Source organism: Odontomachus brunneus, unplaced genomic scaffold, assembly GCF_010583005.1.
Source record: "Odontomachus brunneus isolate Ranch 3 - 2012 unplaced genomic scaffold, Obru_v1 Obru_scaffold_410, whole genome shotgun sequence".
NCBI lineage: Eukaryota > Metazoa > Arthropoda > Insecta > Hymenoptera > Formicidae > Odontomachus > Odontomachus brunneus.
Window position 1 is genome coordinate 14,130 of NW_022639860.1, and position 23,614 is coordinate 37,743.

Genomic DNA, 23,614 nt, shown 5'->3' on the forward strand with positions numbered 1-23,614 from the left:
GGGAGTACATATATTATACTCTTATATAAATTATATAAATTGTAGACCATTATAGACACTTTCTATATTTATTTTTCTTATTAATTAGCAATTACTTAGTTTTTTTAATAAATCTGTTTACATTTTGTCGCCATGCTTGCACATTGCGATCATGGAATACTTCTACTCTCTTCTATAGAGCCAATAATCGTCTATCTTTTATCCTTCAACATTTAGTTCACTCTCGCCTATAGAAAAATTTCTCCGCTGTCTATATAACATTACATATATGAGTATCCATGTACGAAAACAAATGATTTATTTAAAAGAAGAGAATGCTGCAATTTCTTTCATATGTAAAAAATATGTTTAAAAAGTATGTAAAAAGTATATTTAAAAATATTTATTTATTTTAAAAGTAAGTAAAATACAAATAAACCACATTGTAAATTTAAATAAATAGTTTTCTGATAATAAAAAAAAACTTTAATTTGAAACACAAAAAAGGTACTTTTAATATTAGAAAATAATTTATTTAGATTTATAAAATGATTTACTTATATTTCATTACTTTTAAATTTACATGTATTTCATTTATTAATACTTTTAAAATAAACAAACATTTATTTAAACACAGTTTTTACATTAATAAAAAAAACTAATTTTTGTTTTGAAAGGAAATCATTTGCTTATTCTTACATATAAATATTTTAAAAAATCAAAGAAATTATTTTTTTTATCTAGAAACTCATAATTTTACAGCTCATTTTACAAATAAAAAATATTACTTTATATTTATTACATGTCCTCTAAAATCTAACAAATATTTATTTAAGTTAGGAAATTATATTTAGCAAAATATATTTCTTTAATTTAAAGAATTTTTTCAGTATATATTACCAATTTAAATTTCGATTTTCTTATTTCTTCATTAATTTAATAGTTATAAATAATTACATTTATTTTTGTCATGTATAATATTTGCAAATAAAAGTATTTACAAAATATTACTACAAATATTTATTTCTTGTTTACTATAAATATTGTATAAAATATTTAGTTAGTATAAAATATTATTTGTATAAAATATTGTATAAAATATTTAGTCTATATTTTAATCATATTTTGAATAAAGATATTGATACTTTTTCCCTTTATATTAAAATATTTATATAATATTTTTAAAAAAGAATTCGACATAAATATTTATGAATCTTTATCATAAATATTGTGTGCTATTTAAGTTAAAACTATTTCTAAAACATTTCAGAAACGTTATAGAAATGTAATATCGCAACATTAAAGAAACATTGCAGAAATATTACGCACTTGCACTTACAACATTACAGAAAAATCTCAGAAATATTTCTGAAACATTTTACGTATATTTTAGGTATATATCAGATATATATATCAGATATATATATCAGGTATATATATCAGAAATTTTTCTGAAAAATTAGGGTAATGATGCCGATAAATTTCAGAAACATCGAAACATCACAGTAATAATGACATGTTAAATTTTGGCAAATAATTTATACAAATATCCAAATAAAATTTTTGAAATTGTACATACATTTAAAACAAAATTTTTCAAAAATACTTTTATATTATGTAGATCTGTTCTTTGAATATGTCTTTGAAAATTATTTTTAAATGTACTTGATCCATATATTACAATCACTTTATTTACATACATTTGTATAAATTATTTGCAATATTACAAATATAACATTGTACATAAAATGTTATTGAAATATTATGCGTGCAATCTAAAAGTTACATAACTTTTATGTTTCAGTAACATTTATGAAACGTTACATTTGAAATATTTCATTTGCAATATTGCTGAAATATTCTAAATTCAATGGTTTGAGAACTGTCGAATCTTTCATCAACCTTTTGAAATATTACAAATGCAATATTGCATATGAAATGTTATTCATAGATTGCAGAAATATTCCTGACTTAATATTGATATATTGGCGAAATATTTCTGCACCATAACCGAAGATTATACCATTTCAGTAATATAACATGCCGAGTGGGAATAGTCATTACTTGAAACTCGCTCAGATTTGAATTTAGAGTTAAACGTGAGTTTCAGCTAAATCACGATTACGAATATAATGTCATGTGTATTATATAATTCAAATAAAAAGCTCCCATCTAACTCTAAATTCAAATCTGAGTATTTTATGTAAGACAAGTTTCAAACAACGGTTATTAATAAACCAAGATATTGCCAAAGATGTTGAACGTATATTAAATTTGGTTTCCGGGTTTGAGCCGCGAGGATTCATCTTTACTTGATTCCGACGTTTCGCGAACATTTCAATCCGCTTCATCATGGAGGAACGACTCGATGCTGAGTTGCTCCTGAGAGCTCTTCCTTTATATAGTAGTTGGTATAGAGGGAGAGAGAGGGAGGAGACAGGAAAATGGGGTGATTAGCAGAAGGAGGATGGTAGTGGGACATTTGTTGTCTATATTTTCGAAACCGGGAAGACGGATTGCCAGTTTGGGCTGATTTTTTGTCCATTATCTCTGTTGAGATTATTGGGGTACTTTTGAATTTCCAAGGATTCCCTGTATTTCCTACGGAAGTAGTTGTTAGTTTTGGCCAGTACTGTTATTCCGTTGAACAGGATTTTGTGTCCGCTTTCTAGATTGTGTTCCGCTAGTAGAAGTATCCCAACAATTTCAACAGGAATAATAGACAAAAAATCAGTCCAATCTGGCAATCTGGCGTCCTCCTGGTTTCCAAAACATGACAGACAACAAATTTCCCACCACCATCCCTCCTGCTAACCTCCCCCCATCTTCCTGTCTCTCCCTATGCCAACTACTATATAAAAGAAGACTTCTCACGAGCAACTCGGCATCGGGTCGTTCCTCCCTGATGAAGCGGACTGAAATGTTCGCGAAACGTCGGAATCAAACAAAGATGAATCTACGCGGCTCAAACCTGTAAACCAAATCTAATATGCATGGATACCGCGAAAGTCTAAAAAATCAGATGTTGAATGTAAAAATTTAATGTATACTGTGTAATGCTATTGTAAACAGTCCAATACTCAGATAGCCAAACCTGCGCGAACAGATTTCGAGCAGAACTTGCTACCAATTTTTGATGGCAAATAGATAACAAATTTGATGCAAGATCTGTCATATCTTGTTGCCAAACTGTCGCCAGATATGCTACAGAGCCTGTTGTCGGATAATTGCTGCAGATTTGCAGCAAAAACCATGCAGAGCAATTTAACGGCAAATTGGCGGCAGAAACCTTGCTGCGCTGCAGGCTTTGCGCGGTTTTTGCTGCAAATCTGCAGCAATTGCCCGACAACAAGCTCTGTCGCCAAAATCGTAAATGAAGACACAGATGGTTATGGTTTTGGTGTAAATTTTTTATCAAATTTGCGCGCAGTCTGCACTTAATTTGCTTACTGGGTATGTTTAAAATGTTTGTTTTAATAGTCATTTATTATGCCATAATTTTATGTAAAATATTGATTTGCCATTAGTACAATATAGTTTCGGATCACTTGCGTTCTATTTTCGATAAAAGCAAAATAAGCAACAATTTTGATGACATCAGAATATCATAGTAATATTGCCGTACTTTTCATAATATCAAATGATTTTTTTATATATTGAAAAATTCTAATTAAAAATGGATTTTAAGTGCTTGTGTTAATTGCTAAGCAGATAATATGCCGAACAATACCTATTTGAGTAAATCCAAGTTAAAAAAATAACTTTTAAAGAGATAATCTTTTGAAGAAATTTCTTTTTGATTGTTGCTTACTATATCATGAAAATTAAACCTATGTTTTAACTTTAATTATTACATTTGCGACCATAAAACACTCAGCATCATGAAATTGGCTAGAATTGTCTATTTAAATCAGAGATACATTTATGTGTTGACAGTATAATAGAATAGTACAGTAATAACAAAAATTTGTACGTTGCTTGATTAACACATAATCGCAATTATTTTGCAGCTTTGAGGATACACGTATCCGAAGCAACGAAAAGTATCTTGGACAAGTTCGGGACTTTTGGTCTCGAGCTTCGAGGGGAAGTGGAGTTGAAGGGAAAAGGCAGGGTGACGTCTTACTGGTTGATAGATTGCTCGGAGCCTGATTCCAGATTACCCACGTCGAAATATCGTCGGCTCAGCAGCAGCCAACCCGAGAGCAATCTAAATCCTCTAATTTTTCCTCCGAATAACACAAATGGTCCAAAGTCCAGCAACAATACGTTCATCAATCTGACAGAATTGTAATGGCAACATTCAGTCGTTCAAACGCAAGAACAGGATTGCAAATTTGAAACGTATTGCAAATTATTCCAAACTTTGATATAAATGCAGATTAAGATTATTAAGAGTCGTCATAGAATTTGTTTCTTTCTCGCGTCTTGATTTCGCAAGATGTATGAACATGATGTTATATCGATGTAAATTAGGTGTAATATCATATTAGGTGTAATAAACATATTGTATTTAGGCATGTTACAACTTTTATTCGGAATTTTACATTGATAGCTTCTAATTTATCTACACTTGAGATTTAATAGGCTCCTCTCGAACAGATATGCGAATTAAATTGGTATCATCTGAGCGATATTTTGCTCATTTTAGTTTTGTTTCGCGTTTGTAAAACTACATTATATACCATTCGTACGTACAATTTAATCCATCTGTCTAACAACAACTACGTAAACTACTGCTCTTTACCCTCTTCTAAGATGTAAAAGTTTACAAAGAGACGCAAAGCAGTTCAATCTCGCGCCAATTTTCAGAATATTTAAATATTACTGTACCCTCCTCCTTCACACATGCCATACTATAGTACTATAATATATAATTTATATCCTCGTCAACATATATACTTTTATACATAATAATAATATTAGCATCCTCGAGTTCTTCTATTCATAATATTATTATTGTTATTATTATCATGACGATATCACTACTGTAAACGATTATAAATCTCTGTAATCTATATCCTTATTATCGTTACATCTAGAAGATCTCTCGTCCACTGATTTGTTTCGCGACAAAAACTTGAGAATATATATCATCGTTGTAAGCTACTTAGATGCCAGGAACATTATTAGTCTGCAAAAGAAAAATTATGCTTTGTTCATACATGTCACACACATACACACACGCACACATTCATTGTATTATATTGTAATAAAGTAACTGCAACAGCTATATTGTTCTAGAATCGGTGGTCCTTTACCTAAAATTGATAGCTTTAGCAGCGAGAAGTCTATTACACTCGGCTGTGTCCGGTAATGGTAATGGTAGATATGGACTCTCATTGTCCTGTTCGGTGAATTCGAATCTGTGAATTCTCGGTTGCACTTTCATGTCGCCAAATGGGCCTTTCAAGATCAAATAATGAAGCGGCAGAGGATAGGTGGTCTTTGACTTTAGAATCAGCTACAAAATAAATGTTTTGCACGGATTACAAAATACGCCGCATCCTGCTCACTTAGAACACAACGAAGAACTTGATGTTTCGTCTAAAAGATATGCAGTTTTTCATACTTGATAAGTCATGTCGCGCTCCGAACTCTGTGTAGGATCGCGTTGACTACTATTAATCCTCGCCTTCACTACCCACTGGTTATTAAAAGCCGAGAATCGTGACGTTTCGTAAAAGAGTTTATGAACAAATTCGTCCGTACGATACGGCTTCATCTGTAAATCTATAAATAACAAAATCTTACAGATAATCGAGATCCTTCGAGTGGCGACTGTGGCTGTATAAAAAGGAGACAATGAGATACGATAAGCATGTAAAATTATAATATCAATATTAATATAACAAAGTTAGTTATACGGATCAATCGAGGCAATCGATTCCCGTTGCTGCTAGAGAAACAGAAAAATCAACATCGACAATATATTTACGCTATAGAGATCTACAGGGTTTTACTTTAGTGCGTGTGACATATAAACAAGAGTTTGTACATGATGATGAACTAACAATTCATACAGACCGTTGAATGTAATTTTCTCGTAGGACAAAAGATCAAAGACATTGTCATAGAGCCTACGTTCTTCTAAGGTACGAGCGTCGATATCAAGCAGAGCTTCCATCACATCCGCGCCCGTGCGATGTGGATGAACGCAGTGAGCCTCGTGTTCCAGACGTTCGTGATTCGGTCCGCGCCATGGACAACCGATCCTGCTGAATTTGCAACTAGATATCCTGTACAAGTAAGTCGATATTAATATGTGCACGTACGTAAACATGTTATGTATGTACAGAGAAAAGAAAACTAATACATTGGGATACGAGAAATAGAGAGGGAGAGGAGGAGGGGGACTTTTAGAGAAGCTTTTTCGGGAGTTACTTTTAATCTGTGGTACAAATTAAAATAAGAGAAATAATATTTTTGTACATATAAACAATTGCCTTCTACTATTATGTGTTTGCGGGCCACCTGTAATTATATCGTGAAATATGAGATATTAGTTGGTGACATCGACTGCGAAAGTCTCGTTATCGGTAAGTTGTACGAATTTACCTTTCCTCGCACATAGCATCCTCATGGTGTTCTACGAAGTTACGCGGAAACTCCTTTGCGCAATATTGACACTCAGCAGGTAACTCAGACACAGCTTTTTCAACTGCCAGATTTCGAGATGCGGAAGTTTTGCTGATTTCGATTCTACAGTTGGGGCATGTTGCCAATTCGTCCCGCAGCCTGGCATCTGCGAGGACATGTGTGAAGCAACCAGCACACATCAAGTGTCCATTAGTACACTGTGAACATCATTGCAGCATGTATTATTAACGTTCTTATTGTTACAATTCTTTTATATAAAAAAAAGACTAAACCTAACTTTTTTTACATGATACATTATATTTCTCAAGCAAATGCGTTATCCAAGATATAGTTCTTTAAATTGTAGATTCTAACAACTTCTCTCGTTACAAACGACGAAATATACAGTCAATATAGTACTTTAACGTACACGTGAACGCAAAAACGAATCAATTTTTTCTTACTTTACGCACAGTATTAGTCTTTTTTTTTACATTCTTACTTATGTACGCTACAGAAACCCCGGAACAAAATCAACACAAATAGAACAAAAAGGTTAGTGCCATGTATATTACCATCATTTTGATGTTTAAACCTGAAACACAAAATCGTACGGGTACTTATTAATTACAGATGCACTTGTCTCAAGACTGTCTGTTTAAATCATGAATACTCTCTAAAGAATTATCATTAATGGTGCCAGTATATATTGATGACAGAAAGGAAGAGACAAGGATGATGACACGTAGGATAAGTGAAAAAGGGTATTTTATGCGAAATAACTAACTAATAACCTTTAAGAATATTTATTTTGTTCTGCACTATACAGTTTGTACAAATCTTTCTCTTTCTGTATTCGCTTTCTCTCCCTCACTCTCACTCTCTCACTGTTAACTATAACCGATGAGCATCAGTCTCGCATTAATCTACAATAGATCTTGATAGTCATTGTATGTACTCTGAATATATTCCTCCCTCCTAATAGTCTCTTATAATAATAATAAGGATAATAATAATAATAGTAATAATAATAATAATGTATTTCATAAAATTCAAATATGTTATTATATTATATACTAAACAACTATACAGAAATCTAGGATCTTAATTAATTTACTATTTATCTAATTGATTTAATAGAGAGACACTAATAAACGTGAAGTTCCAAATCCCGCTATTTTAAGGATTATAGAAACAAACGTTGTTCTTTATAAATGTGTGGTAGACCCTATGTAAAAAAAGGACAGTGCAAGGTATTTATAAAAGTTTACAACTAAAAGAATACAATATAGATAAATCTTCATGTCACAAATGAAATTATTTATGCACTATTTGCATATTTGCATAAAAGGCCTGAGTTTACACATATATCTATTTAACATTAGAAATATCAAGATAAGTCTGCTACATCTTTCCTATTGTGTTACAACAGTTGTACCAATTTTATAAATCTTTTTACACCATTATGTCAATAATCCTCTAAAGAAAAGTATTGAAGATAAAATTAACAGCACCAATGTGAATTTGGGAATCCTACAAATGAGTATTCTCCTTATGATCAATGTCCTAAACAAATATGGATAATTGCATGCATACATACATGACAAATTGAGTGATACTCTATGCATATATTATCTACTCCCAGTAATAGGAATAATATAAACTGTTTGTTTTTATACACGCGTAAACATAACTATAATGAGATGCCAATATGAATAATCATATGAGAATAACAAATGTACATGTAGAAGATTCTACATATAAATTTTTATGTGACACTAGAAAATAAAATTTTGAATCGTTTGTTGGATATCTAATAAAGTCATAAAGCAAAGATATGTACATATGTTTTACAATGTGTGTGTACATATATGTATATATATATATATATATATATATATATCGAATTAATTTATAAATATCATAAAAAGAAATTTCATTGTATTACAGATTTGCATAAAGGGAATCTTTATTGATATATTAGAAACATTTTTGTCCTTCCTATAAAGAAAAAAAAATATTAAGTTACCTACCTGCAGGAAATAACATGTCTTGTCTGGTCTTAATAGACAATCTCATTATACAACCTGTATGTAAAGCTCAGTTTATGGGAAGCTGTGTAATTACAATCGTAAGAAGTGTGGTATACATTTTAATATTATAATTATCAATGCATCAAGCAGATAGGGACCTAAGCAACTTGATACTAAAGTCTGCTTGTATCATGTTATAATTCATATTTGAATTATACCACAACAAAAATAGACAAGATGACCAGAATTCAGTAGGATATAACTTGTTAAATTCTGTACCTAGATAATAAATCTCTGTAATTCATGGTGGTGAAGAAAGAAAGGTAAAGCAAAATATGGAAACGGAGAGAGAGAGAAAGAGAGAGAGAAAGAATTTTTCAGTAGGATGAAACAAGGGAAAGAAAAGGTATAGTCTTCTGCAAATAATAAAATAATAATGACATGATCAAACTCTATTCGCTACAAAAAAATACTGTTCTTCCAGAAATATTTTTGTGTATTAAGACTATATCTTTTTTGTTTTTTACAAAAACAATACACTACATAAACGACGCACCGAAAGAGATTTTCAGTGGTACTCAAGCTTCTTTAGTGATATCTCTTTAATATACATAACAAACGATCTAAATCCATGTACATCTCCCACATTAAAAGAGTAAAGCTCGCGTACACACATATACGGTGTATAAAAACCGATCGACTTACGTAGCTTGGTAAACGGGTCGATCGACGAAGTCGTCGGAGAGGAGTTGAGGCGAGGTAGTAAAGGGAGTAAATCGCAATTATCCTCGAGCGTGAAAGAACGCCGCGACTCACGGAAGCCGGAATGCGACAAAAGAGAGCCACGTCGACTTTCTCGCTCAGACGACAAAGGAAATTTCCGACGACAACGACGACGAGAACGACGCGCGATTAGATGGGCACAGTTGCCCGGGGACTTACCTGGTAGACAGCCGACCGAGGCAGATCGAGGCAAACTGCGCAACAGAGGATACCGCCCAAGCGGTGCTCGAGCTTCTGTTCAGTCTTGTTGCCGTCAGCACGCACCACTTTGCGACGCTTCTTGTCGGGCTCGAGGAAGTCCTCGGCCTTCTCTAGGTCTTCGCGCATCGGCGTTGCGGCAGCCGCGACCGCCGCCGGCGTGCCAGCCTGTTCCGAGACGCCGCTCGACGAAGCAGGCTCGTTACTCGGGTCCGCCATGTTGCTTGTTTTGGAGTTTTCCCCTGAGCGAACGCAAGAAATGCGCAGATGTCGGAGAGTCGCTTCTTTCCCTGACCTGACGTAATAACCGAGTGAGCAAGAGCGCGCGCGCGCACTCTTTCTCTCTCTCTTCCTCCGTCGTCGTCGCGCGTGCTCCTTCGCTATCTTCCGCTTCTTCCTCTTTCTCCCTCCTAACCCTTTTTCACCCGTTCGAGCTGCTGCCGTCGAGGCGCACTCGCTCTCGGAATTTTGGTGAGCAGAGGCGAACGGTAACTTCGTAGGGTCCGAAGCCAGTAAATTTTCAAGGACTCGACGATCCTAAAAAGTGCGCATGGGAGAAGATAGGTCGAGTTTTTTAATTCATCGATGGATCCATCGCATGATGCGCAAATGCAACGTTTCGCTGTATTTACGCATCATGCGATGGATCCATCGATGAATTAAAAAACTCGCCCATAGATGTTTTGAAAAGTAGCTTTATACTCGAAAGTAGACACGAGATCAATGAAAATATCTCATTATGCATGAGCAATGTTATAAATTAATACAAAAACATAAAAAAAATACTGTTTGTTGTGTCACAAATTAATACGAATGGCCTTTGTAATATGAATATACGCACGCTTAGCGTAATGGCGTCTTGAAAAACAAATAAATAATTGAGGAAGAGAAAGCGTAGCGCGTATCATTGGTTACTCTACCGAGTATTGTTCGTTTCCAGCTGGTGGAGCGGATATAATCACACACGCGAAATGCAGTGCGACGCAATACTGTGGAATACGCGATCGTAAGACGAAGTGCGGCGGAAATTGACGAACATGTAGACAAGAAGTCGCCGCGCAATCCGACCGATCGATTGATCGATCATGAATACGAGATAAAGGCTGCGTTCCGAAGTTCACTGTCAGTACTGAAATTCTATAGTATATGTGACATGAACTACAGATTTTCAGTACTGGAAGTGAATTTCGGAACGCAGCCAAAGATGACGAAATGCATGTACATACAATAACGTTTTGAATTGAAACAGGCAGATTTGCATAATATTATGGGCGAGCGATCAATGATGTCAAGTTTTGTAATAATAATATTTATCATGTCATTATTTGCTCTCCGAGCGACTCAAATTTGGCTCAGTTGGAAAAATTATTGACGTTTTCATTCGAATAGGATTGAGAAGTATGTCTGAAAATTGCAAAAGGAGAGAAAAGCTCTGCTCGAAAAATTCCATAAGGAAATTGGTAAAAATTACATAAATTTCATGGAAATATATGACTTTATCTGTAACTTATAATTTCAGCTATAAAAAAGTTGTCAATTTTTTTCGTCTTGTAATTTACTTTTAACGTCTTGTAATTTATTTTCAAATATATATTATACTAAACGACTATATATTTATCTCAATACACATACCTTTCTATATAATTTTATCATTTTTTACCAAAAACACGATTTAGTTATATAGATTTTTCTTACGTAATTCTATCAAATGTTTTGACTAAGACATCCAATTTATTTAGTCAATACATTTATAGTTGTTGCTATATAATTTAAAAAATAAAAACATGTACATATACAATGACTCCTGATATACGACAACGTTAATCCGGTTTAGTAATCGTAATTAATAAATTCTTGCATTTAATTGGAGTATAATTTTTTACCTAACAGAATATACAAATGGGACGCAAGAGTTAACTCAGACAGTATAATGTCCAAAATCGAGTCATAAGACGTCTTTAAGACATTTTTAAGACAAGTTTATAAGGTATTGTCTTAAAGATGTCTTAAAGACATTCTAAAGACGTCTTATGACTCAATTTTGGACATTTGTACTGTCTGGGAGCAAACTACGTTGTTAAATCGAATTAAAGTTATCGTGTATAATATATATAAAAGTAGTTCTATATTATAGTTCATAGCAGTTATATATTTAGTTATACATATGTATATACCATTACTTATATTTTCACTCCTTAAAGTTCCGGTCGCGCGATTTAAAGTCCTCTTACCCCACTCCTATTTTTAAATGCCAACTTTAAATTCCCCGACAAGACGTAAACGCAGCGACGCTCTCGATCACTGACCTCGCTAGTATACATTCGACCGATGCGCATACTGTATCGTAAGCGTACTGTATGTTACTGTACGTAAAATTTTTTATACAATAAAAATATAAAAATGTTCTCATTCTACATATAAAACATGACTTGAAAATTCATTATATATTGATTATACATTCAGAGAGAAAAAATAGTTGGCAAATAAAAAATATTTATTTGACAGGTACTAATAATATATATTTACTTAAATCTAAATTCTGTTTTATTTAAATACAATAAATACAATAAATACAATTGCTTTCAGGTAAAGCTAAGATTTCAAGAAAATGTATATTTTATTTGACAAATATTTTATATTAATATAAATAAATATATGTTATTAGTACCCACCGAATAAGTATTTTTTTGTTTCATAGATATTTTTTCTTTCTATTATTATGTTGATTGGAGAGCGAATAATTCATTAATTTTTATGGATAACTTTTCGGAGTCTTTTCTGTAAAGAGAATCATGCTAACTGCATGATATGATTTCGGTACAAAAGTCAACAAGAGAGAAAACCTATCTTTAATGATAATTGAATTCAAAGAAAGAAGAGAGAGGATATTGTGCTCCTGACAATGGCAAATATCTATAATGAAAGACAACAACGTCGAAACTCGTTTGTTCGGAGTTCCGTGAGCAAGATACAGTATGCGCATCGGTCGAATGTATACTAGCGAGGTCAGTGATCGAGAGCGTCGCTGCGTTTACGTCTTGTCGGGGAATTTAAAGTTGGCATTTAAAAATAGGAGTGGGGTAAGAGGACTTTAAATCGCGCGACCGGAACTTTAAGGAGTGACTAGTTGCATGTTTGAAAACGAGACATAAGATTTGGAAGTTAAATGAAGTCAAGAGTCTCAAACCGATCAATCACTACGAGCTATCGGATACGTCGCTCGCATGGTCAATGATAAAGTGACGCCGCTTTGTTTGTGTCAATTGAACGCGTCGCGAATGTGACGAGATTATCTCGTGAAACAATAACACATTTTTTGGAAAATTCATTAGTAATCGATTTGCTTTGCTGTCAAGATTCCCGAGTACTCCCCACACAACAGAAATATGCTAAATATATCATAAGGATATCTTGAAGATATCACATATCCCAAATATATCTTTAGGATATTCCTATGATATATTTTAGACATCTCTGCTGTGTGGGTCGCCGCGGCCATCCATGTTAGCTTGTGACGTCATAACGCGTTGAAAATTTTTGTGTTCCATTTTTAAATAAAAAGATATTTGAATGAAAGAACACTTTAACACATTTCATCACATTTATAAAATGTTTTGAAAATTATTTTTTTCTGACAGTCAATAAATAGCCGTAAAATTAAAATGATAGTCATGAAGGAAGGTAGTTAAAAAAAAATGTTGCATATCACGTTAAAGAGAAAAGAATAGTTTTCAGGACATTTTACAGTCGGCTAATTAAAGATTGCAACACTTTTTCTTGATGAGATTTGTAACACATTTCATATCTAGTAGAATTTATTTTTCAGTAGTTTTCGCGAAATACATTTTCTCATTAGATATAGAATACGTTGCATAACTCATAGGGTGCGTTCAGGGAGACGCTATTTAGTGCTATGAGCGTGTTTTGTCTTTGTTTGTTACTGAAAATTGAAGAAGGACAGAACACGCTCATAGCGCTAAATAGCGTCTCCCCGAACGCTATAGAAGAAAAATATTTTGCACTTAAATTAACCGACTGTACAAGTATGCTCAAAAGACCTCAGGTATTCTTTTATAAAAATATCATTTTATTTAAAAATGGGGAATACAAATGCATTTTGCGTAAGATCTAGGTATTAAAAGAAAAAAGAAGAGAAGGATCACTCGTGGGTTTTTGAAAGATTTATATTATGTATGTTACAATTGAAAGATAACGATCCTAAGTAGTTATTTATGATTAGAGTAACTTTTATTCATTTACATAAATTTATCGATCAAACAGTAAAAGAAACTGTTAATATACATATAAGCAACAAACATCATAGTTTTAAAACAAAATTATTAGACTTTAAATTGATTCTTAAAAAAATAAAAAACACATGTCCACACATATATATATATTCATGTTGATTTATATTAAATAATTTATTTTATATTAAATAATTTATATTAAATAATTTATTTTAGAAATATTATATTTCTTTTTAGTCTATATACGTAGTCTTAGGAAAAATTACATTAAGATGTTCAAATTAAATTAAAGTTGCTTAAAGTTACTTAAAGTTAAATATAAATAGCTTTAAGTAACTTTAAGCAACTTTAAATTAATTTGAACATCTTAAAGTAATTTTTCCTAAGAGACACACACATAATCTACCAACATTTTTATAAATCTAAAAAACTAGTAAAGCAAATGATATCCTAGATTTATTTTCTGAAATAATAACAGGATTGGGTAAAAATTAATTTTTTTCTTTAACCTTTAATTCAATTCACCTTTAACCTTCTTTAATTGGGACTCGATTGCTAACTGATTGGGACCGTTACCTTATTGTACTTTCCTTTGTTGCAATCACTATTAAATGGATCGACGTGACTTTCGAACTTTACTTCTCGACAATACTGACGCGTAGCTGAATTATATTAAAGCAACTGTTAAGTGACTGCGTTCGCCTTGACTTGATTTCCATAATCCTGATGTTTTCTTCGCGTTATATCATGGGATATATCGGTGCATTTTATCGAATCGATATATATTTACATTTGGACTAAATAAAGTTGTACAATCCTTCAGACACGATTTCTTCACAAATACGTTACAAAAATATACCAAATTTATGAAAGAAACACTCGTGAAACTCAATTTCTCGACATAAAGGGAAACAAAGGCGACGCCAATCCAATTTGACGTGAAGACACGAGACGTAAATCCGGAGCGATGGCAGCGAGGCGTAATGGCAATTCGCGCGATCCTGTACTTACACGATTGGATTTTCTTTCTTGTGTGCTTAGTTGTGAATATTTATGGGCGCGTGGCGCGGTTCCTGAATTACGTGAAAATTCACACTCGCATGGCACCACCAACTGACGTAATCGAGATGGGAGAAGTTCAGCCGACGACACCGAGTCAGTCGCGTCCTCGCGCGATGCGACCTTAACTATGGGGACGTGCTGCATATGTTGCACAGATGCATCGTATAGAATTACAAGAGCCGACCAATCGCACGAGTCTCAAAGGCATGCGAGAGGGGCATGCCGAGATCTAAGGCGATAAGCTTCAAATTATGAGGCATTAAAAATTGGTTGCGCTTTTTTATTTTTAAATTACCGTCACTTGGCAAAGTGGCTAGAATAAACACCAACCTCAAACATGTATATATTTTCTTTTCTCTCTACATCTTTCTTTCTTCTTATTCCTTTTTTTTTTATTGATTTATTTCAATATTGCCGCAGACGATTTACGTACTCGCACGTAATTATCTTTTTGAATTCGCAAACACGTACATGAAAGGGAAGGAGTACAGCCAAAATTGTAATTTCAAAAAATTCATTTTCCAACGATTTCTGACATCGTCATAAGGATATAAAGTACCAATAGCTTGGATTTGCTTTATATAAGACTGCGTGCAAAATAATTACATGCGAATATACACTAATCTTTATGTGTGTGTGTGTGTGTATATGTATCCTATCTATTTATAATTATATAACAGTTTGATGAAAAACGTAATATATTCTTATATTAAATGTTCGAAACACCGTTTTAACTCTTATTTATCAATTAACTAAATTATCAGCTGTCGTATTAAAGGGTTCGTTATCTCCGTCTGTTTTTGACACAGATAACACATACAAAAATAATATTTATTTTTTGTTAAATAAAGAATTACGAACATATATTACTAGTATATTTTTTCGATCTTCCAAATTTACTCAGAGAGAAAGTTTTCTTTGGATTTAGTATTCCTATTTGCTTGATTTTAATTCATTTAATCAACAAAATTATTTAATATTGAACAACATAATTTTATATTAAATATAATTTTGTATTAAATTAAACCACGTTATTTGATAGAAAAAAACATTATTTAAAAAAAGTTTTCAATTAAATAATATATTTAATTATATTCTAAATTTCTCATGTTTCGTTTGATTGAACTATATTATTTGTTTGAGAAAAAACTATTGTCTCGCTTTTAAATTTAATCTATTGTTTGTACTTAGCAATATAATATTTGGTTAAAAATCCGAGAGCAATTATGTCGTTATTGGTTCGTTAATTTACATTCTGTCAACATTTGTTACATATCGATGCAACAATTATATTATTGTTGTTTCATCGTTTCAAATAATTAGTAGGTATGGTATGGAAAAACTTTTTTGGACTATAAGGATATATTATAAGCGTAATGCTATAAATATATCGTCAGAGTTTATTGAAATCAATAATTCCCTGTTCGACCATTGAAGTCAAGCAACCCAAATCCGTTATCAGGAAAAGGATTGGTCACCGCATCATGAGATAATTGACATAGGCATTTAGATAAAGAATCACGAAGGGAGGAGGGTGGTAAAAAGTCTTCTCGATAATGTGGTAAAAAGAAACTGTTAATAATGCAAAAAAAGAAATATTATGTTTCTTAATATTATTTCAACAAAATTGTATCAATTTTTTAGTAAAATGATAAAATTAAGTGAAACATTTTTCTTCTTTGAACCGAACAACAAAATTATTTGGAAAGTCAAATTAGTTTCTTTAGATCATTCCAACGATCAAATTTGTTTGGATACAATAAAATTTATTAAATTCAAAGAAATCTATTTCTCTGTGTATTCAACATATCGTAACTAGGAAGTATAATCGTCGTATTTAATTCTTCATTGCTTTATCACTGTTTAGTAAAAATTGTAATTAATCTAAACTGTTTAGTAAAAACTGTAATTAAACTGTAACTATTGTATCTCTCTGTACATATTAATATTTTTATATTAGCTATCTATATACGACTTTCTCTCTGCAATCTGATGAAATCTACATTTTTATGCCATAAAGAGAAACGTACCAGAGCGTACTACTACACTCTATAAAATGTAGAAGAGTAGAAAACTTTTAGTCATACATCGCCGTTACTTGGAATATGAACATTTCACTACACTACACCGAGAAAAAGTGCTCGTAGACGGCTGTAGATTTTGTACTTTCCATAGTATTTCTGAAATACTTCTTTTGCTATGCAGTGTCCAGTATAGTTAGAAATTTACATATCTAATCGTCCTTCGAATCTATCGGTTGAATACACAATAATTGTTATACATTTTACATTAACAAATCTATATGAGCGCTAAGAGTTATTGCTCGGCGTGAATAGCATCTTCTAAGCCACGACACACTCACAATTTCCAAACCAACGTAGGTATTAATTACAGATTCCAGTGAACAGTTCCACACTATGCGAGAATATACACAATCCGGATCATAAATAGTCTTTCTATATACATAGAATTATAACATACTTAATTTATTATTATTTACAAATACACAGCTTTATTAGTGTACAAAATGGCTTTCATACACACGAGTTTTTTTTCCAATGCTCGTTCATTCCTCTCCAAGCTCACGTTAATCGGAATCTAATTGAGGTGCCTCGGCCTCTCGTTTGGAATCCTCTTCTGAGCAATGTCACTTACATCTATACGAGGCGACAATAGGACAATATAAAATTCATTTTATCCACAGATATAAATTTATAATTAAGAATCTTTCAATCGTAATTTCTTATATATGACTTTAACGCACCTGTTGCACCGCGATCTGCTTCTGTGGTCATGTCTCCGTTTAACGAATCTGTTAATTTTATTTTACTAATTTGTTGCTGATTCTGAATATCATTCACGGTCGCGAACATTATGCTAGTGGAGTTCTTTAGTCCCTTGTACGTTTGTTCCAACTGCTTGAGTTTGCCAATTAATTCTGAATCCGTTGCACGCATCTCGTTCATCTGTGTATTAAGCACAATTGGTAACAATTGTTGTATGTCGATCAATAAAGCTTTATGGTTAATGACAAACCTTTTCGTTTAATTGTTGAATCGATGCTAGGATAGAAGCTTGTTCAGACATTTTAACACATTCTCCTTGTAAAGACATCACTGTTGTGTTAATAGCTGCTGTTGCTTCTTGAAGTGAAACTAGTTTTTTCTGCAAGAACAAACATAAATATAATAAATGATATTCTAGATATATACAGGGTGTCTCAGACCTCCATGTTGACCCTTTGTGAGAACGGATTGAGCTAATCAAGAAAGTCCTGTGCCGTTTTGCTATATTTGCAATAATAGTCGAGATATTAATTAAAAAAGATTGGTGAATGATCACGCGCAATATGGTAGATCAGCTACAGTGGCGCCGTCTGCCATTGTATATTTATACATTAAGTTAAACTGAACAAAATAGTTATTTATCATTTTGTAAATGACCATATAGATTTTTAGATATTAATTAAAGAAAATTTGAAAATTTGTTTATAGTATACAATCATATATGTAACAATTTTCTTTAATATTTAAAAATCTATGTGGTCATTTGCAAAATGGTAGAGGACTTTTTTGTTCAGTTTGACTTAATGTATAAGTATACAACGGCAGACGGCGCCACTGCAGCTCATCTACCATATCGCGCCTGATCATTCACCAATCTTTTTTAATTAATATCTCGACTATTATTGCGAATATCGTAAAACGGCACAGGACTTTCTTGCTCACCTCAATCCATCCTACGTTCTCACAAAGGATCATAGAGGTCTAAGACACCCTGTATATTATGTACTTATTATGTTAAATCTATGTTGTATTATACTTACGCGATCTTTATCTTGATCATCGGCGACCCATTGCAGTTTGCTCGACAAAGTCTCGTTAATATGCGTCACATTATTCGTTAAATGCAATATTGTAGAATTCAGTTTGTCAGTCTTAATCTGCACTTCATCAGTGTTCACTATTTGAGGCTTTTGAGTAATGTTTGACAATTCTAATATAGTGTTCTACGAACGTAATAATGAAATATTTAATCAACTGTAACTGTCACCACAATGTTTTATATCAATACTTGTCATTCAATGACGTAAGCCGAATTAAGCGTCTTTTCTTTGTTATATATTGAATACGGAAATAAAAACAAAGTAATATTTGCGTCAATTTATGTTACTAAGTAAAAAGTTCTACCCACGAGGTAGTGGGAAATATTTTTACCTTAATACTGCTGATATTTTGCTGTATAGTGGTTTGTGCATCCTGTATCCTCATATTAGTTTCTTTCAGAGAATTTACCGTAGCCTTGAGGTCTCTTATTTGACTGCCGAATGTTGCAACGCTACTGGAAAGTGCAGGTATGTTGGCCAGCTCGGGCGCAGCCTGGAAACACTGCTGTACTTTGTGCAAACCCTGCTGAACATGCGCCAGCTGCAAAAACAACATGGATACAGAAGATATAAGTCATTTCATTTCGATAACGTGAATTATTGACGCTAATCGTGAGGCTTTACCTGTATCGTGAAATTGTTTATCTGCTGCTTAAGATCAGACAGTCTAGTGAAAATAATAGTCTGGTTATTCTGAAGATCTCTCGATAATGAGTGACATTTCTGCAAAGCGTCCGGAACGCTTTCACTGCCCGCTATGACTGCAATTCACAGGAGATTTAGAGAGAGAGGAAAATTATTATCATTGCACACAAAGCATAAAAGTGCGACTTTATGAGATATCGCAATAGTATAACTTGAGTTTTGAAAGGTTCTAATTAAAAGTGTCTACGTAGAATATTTCTTTTCACGCTTGTAAACTCAATAAAGTTCTCGATTAGCTTTTTTTTTTCTTTTTTATCGCTATTGTGTAGCTTAATAAATGCACTGCCAGTTCATGACAAACATTAGACCTGTACCTTGGTCTAATTCGGTTCGCAGAGCGGTAAGCTGCTGACGAACGTCAATGAACAGCCATATTAAACTGGCGGTTGCTAGTATAGAGGCACATGCCAAAAAGGCGCTACAAGCCTTGAGGAATCCAGGACAAGCGCGACCTCTCCTACTCCTGCATTTACGACCGCTTCTAGTGGAGACGTTCCAGTATTCCGAACGATCGTCACTGCTGTCTGTTAACAATTCCTAAAAAAGAGAGGGAGAAAAAGTAAGCGCGTATGACTCTTCTCGAATGATAAAAGCGCTGGGAATAACGCTACAATGTTTATATTGTTTCTATTCTATCCATTATCTTTGTATCAACTCAAAAAGACTAATGACCGCTCGACGTTCTTATTTTGGAGAAAAAGAATCCAATCTCTCACAACTCATTAATCACCTGCGAACTGCGTTTGCCGGAACTCCGGCGGGAAATAGCGTGCGCCGGTGCCAGGGCGTCGAGCTCTTTTCGCTTCTTCATCTTTTTCGTCGGCTGACGAAGCGGCACCGTCACCGCCACCGAGTCCATCTTAAGTAAGACCACGCCGCCTATTTTTCAGGATGCTGCCCACTCGAGTTCACCAGACGGATCTTTTCGCGGCTCCTCCTCTTGCACTCGTAATCGTGCCGATCTTTAACTTCTTGACGCTGCGCGACCGCCGTGAGCCTCGAAAATCATTTCCCGATCGAACATCTCGATTCGCAGTTATCGCTGTTCGCACTTCGCAGGGAAATGTCGTAACGCAATTCCGCGATCAAACGTGTGAGTGTCCGAAAATTAATCGGCTCCAAAACACTTCGCGTCGATCCTACATCTTTGTTCAAGATATTTCTTCACGCAGCGCCTTCGTCTTTCGAAACCTGTAGTCCGTTGCACTTGTTGATCGATGCACTTCAATCAATTTGGCGAACGTGTAACTCGTTGTCTAAATATTGAACATAGCAACTATGCACATCTGTTGATCAATTAATGCTCATGATATTTGTTTTTTGCTTCGCCAAGGAATCATAATTCTTATCGGATTCTCACCATCCGCGAGCGAGCGACTGATAACACTGTCTAACAAATGATGGCCTTTCTTTTGCTCCAAAAATGTGAATAGTTGGGAGAATAATAGAAATTGTGAAAAATTATTTCCGACATATTTTTAGTCGAATTTAAATACGAATCTGTTGTCCAAATATGGTTATTACTTCATAATTTTGAGAAAAATAGGATAAAATGGGCTACAAATTACAATTTTCAAGGATTTTATAACTTTCTAATAGCAGCAGAATTTTTTTATTTCATTGTTAACATCAAGTTTTAGACTTTAAAATGCACTTTTTTCGTTTTAATATAATTTTCATTTTTGAGATAGTAATTTCAAAATAGTCCTTTTCAAAAAAATATAATTCTATCTTAATGCAACATTCTGTAGAAAATGAGTGCTTTTTGTACCTATATATACAAACAGAATATATGTAATTTGGTGGCAACTTTACTAGTAAGTAAAATCCCAATAATTGAAGATTGAACATCCCAATAATTGAAACATTAATAAAATATTTGCATTTAATATTTTTAAAAAAGTTTAAAATTTTGTTAAAAGATATTTATGTCAATTCGTAATATTATTTAATGAGAATTTAATCATCGAGTCTGTATTATTAAATAATTAGGACATGAGTTAGTTTTGTTAGTAATTCCATTAATTATTTATTAATAAACATGTAAAACTAATCGTGCTTTCTTATTAGTTTAGTCATTAGGACATTTATCTTAATAGGGATACATAAAGGTTGCACCCCTTATGAGTAGTTCGTATAACACTCGTATTTATTACATAACAGCATTTATTAGCATAACAAAATAAAAATACGAAAAAAATAATGAAAATTTGCTTCAAACAATATGTTATATAAAATGTGGTATGAAAACCTGTGTGTAACTTAAATTGCATGCTACGTCAATATAACAAAAAGTCTATATTTATTATTAACAAAGTTACTTCAAGCTGTTGTATTCTCTCTAGTGCAAATTTTCATCCTGATAATCATCCTGATTTTCATCCCGCTTGAAACAATATTTTATAGAGATACAGGCATGTTTTGAAATATCTGTTGATTTTTTCATAAATACTTTAAAAGCTAAGTAATAATTAGATTGTATTGTATCCTTTACATTATGTTTTTATGTTTTTTTACATTATATATTTTTTTACATTATATGTTCAATGTATTTTTTTATATCTTATTACTTTTTGTTGTATATGTATTTGGACATTTTTATATACCTGTTGTTTTTTACCTTTGTAATCAGGTATATCAATTGAACACATATCAAACATATTCAAATGTATTTACGTGTAAATAACTGATGTGTATAAAAGCCTTAAATTATATTAGAGCACCATTGCCACATACGTTTACAAGAGATTTAAACAATTAATGTCTAGAAGAAAAACTATTATTCGCTAAAAATTTGTATTTTAAGTTGGGAGAATGTCTCAGATCTCAAGAATGATCGTAACTATTTTTATCAGATTAGTCACAATTGAAAGTTTATATTAACGTTTCTCTGTCAGAAATGTTATTAGATTTTTAGAATTACTTTATTTCTCGAGATATTTTAGTTAAAAGTACGATCGACGTAAAAATAACCGAGAAAGCTGATATCGCGATCGTCATATATCATAAACATAGTCATTTTCAATCCTATCATTCTCAGAGGATACTCGTCTTTATGCACTTAGCGTCGCTTGATGATATTTTAGTAGTTATTTACGTACAATATATTTGCTTCATAAATGCAGTTAAAACAATTGTAAAGTTTTCGTTATCTCACGTCGTAAAAATTATGAAAGTCTATTTGGATTATAATCAAAAAATATTAAACAAAAAAGCAATAATTTCAGTAATTTTGTATACGCATTTGTCTATAAATAGATTATGTTGTTGACTATAATGTAAACAAACAAGTATATGAAATTGCCAAAGTTGTCGCACTTTTATTTAGTATTTTCTGATTATATTATATAAATATAAAAAGCACTCACTTTCAAACAATGTAATATTAAGATAGAATTTAATGTTTTTTCTCCAAATATTACATAGGAGAAGGATTACTTTTAGATAACTGTATCTCCAAAACAAAGAATCGTATTGATACAAAATAAGATAAGTTTGGAAACTCCTGATATTTTGCCACGGAACTGTTGATTGATAATGTCGGAAACGAAAAAATATTCGCTAAAAATTATTGCAAAATACGTTGACACAGAAAGCCCTTAAAAAATTCGATAAAGACTGATGGAAATATATACAACTTTTATTAAAATACTATATGATCTTATTATTTCTATCAGAAATTTAAATATTTCAGCTCATATAAAAAATCAATATAAATAAGTAATATAAGCAAGAAATTTGTTTCGTTTTTACTGTCACTTACTTTTAACGATTAAATATTATACTAAAAGATAAAATACTCATCTAAATACACATATCTTTCTATGTAATTTTATAATTTTTTTGCCAAAAACATGATTCAATTACATAAATACTTCTTTTATAATTCGATCAAATCAAAGAGATGTATTCATAAAATAATACTTGTAACTAATAGAACATATCTGTAAAATAGTAAAACATTTCCCTTTTGCTTTAACAATTAATAAATTACCGTAAGATTAACATGACATGTAGCATTTAATCTGTGTTTCCTCATGATTCTATTACTTTAATTATACAGTTATTGATTGTTAGAGTAAAAGAAAAATGTTCGTGCTATTTAATAGATCTGCTTAATATATCAATTGCTAGTGTGA

The 23,614-nt window shown here is 32.4% G+C and overlaps 2 protein-coding genes across 11 annotated transcripts in view; both read right to left on the reverse strand.

The window, feature by feature from the left end:
- Positions 1-4,473: 4,473 nt before the first annotated feature.
- LOC116853651 (cysteine and histidine-rich protein 1 homolog) lies at positions 4,474-17,189 on the reverse strand. Of its 2 annotated transcripts, none has more exons than XM_032834796.1 (7): positions 14,834-17,189; positions 9,534-10,109; positions 6,538-6,776; positions 6,007-6,218; positions 5,552-5,712; positions 5,241-5,443; positions 4,474-5,113 (listed from the first exon to the last, which is right to left on the reverse strand). In XM_032834796.1, exons 1-7 carry the CDS (start codon positions 15,026-15,028, stop codon positions 5,086-5,088), a joined length of 1,614 nt encoding a protein of 537 aa, XP_032690687.1. In that variant the 5' UTR covers positions 15,029-17,189; the 3' UTR covers positions 4,474-5,085. The 2 variants fall into 2 exon arrangements, with proteins under 2 accessions (XP_032690687.1, XP_032690688.1); XM_032834797.1 differs by lacking the exon at positions 14,834-17,189 and adding an exon at positions 10,493-10,600.
- Positions 17,190-17,354: 165 nt separating this feature from the next.
- Positions 17,355-23,614, reverse strand: part of LOC116853652 — a 33,526-nt gene continuing 27,266 nt past the window's right edge. For 3 of the 9 annotated variants that reach the window (XM_032834798.1, XM_032834802.1, XM_032834801.1), the window contains exons 2-9: positions 20,206-20,731; positions 19,790-20,012; positions 19,395-19,531; positions 19,102-19,311; positions 18,711-18,893; positions 17,921-18,049; positions 17,649-17,850; positions 17,355-17,541 (exon numbers count right to left, since the gene is read on the reverse strand). In XM_032834798.1, coding sequence (XP_032690689.1) covers positions 17,483-17,541; positions 17,649-17,850; positions 17,921-18,049; positions 18,711-18,893; positions 19,102-19,311; positions 19,395-19,531; positions 19,790-20,012; positions 20,206-20,334 — 1,272 coding nt within the window. In that variant the 5' untranslated portion in view covers positions 20,335-20,731 and the 3' untranslated portion in view covers positions 17,355-17,482. Of the gene's footprint in view, positions 17,542-17,648; positions 17,851-17,920; positions 18,050-18,710; positions 18,894-19,101; positions 19,312-19,394; positions 19,532-19,789; positions 20,013-20,205; positions 20,762-23,614 lie in introns of all 9 variants that reach the window. The other 6 variants (XM_032834803.1, XM_032834804.1, XM_032834799.1 and 3 more) reach the window with 3 other exon arrangements.

Coding starts and splice junctions, on each gene's coding strand:
- LOC116853651 (XM_032834796.1), bottom strand. CDS start 15,028: ATGCAGCACGTCCCCATAGTTAAGGTCGCATCGCGCGAGGACGCGACT. Junction 10,110..14,833: donor AAGAAAGAAAATCCAATCGT/GTAAGTACAGGA, acceptor CGCACTTTTTAG/GATCGTCGAGTCCTTGAAAA. Junction 6,777..9,533: donor CTCGGTCGGCTGTCTACCAG/GTAAGTCCCCGG, acceptor TGATGTTCACAG/TGTACTAATGGACACTTGAT.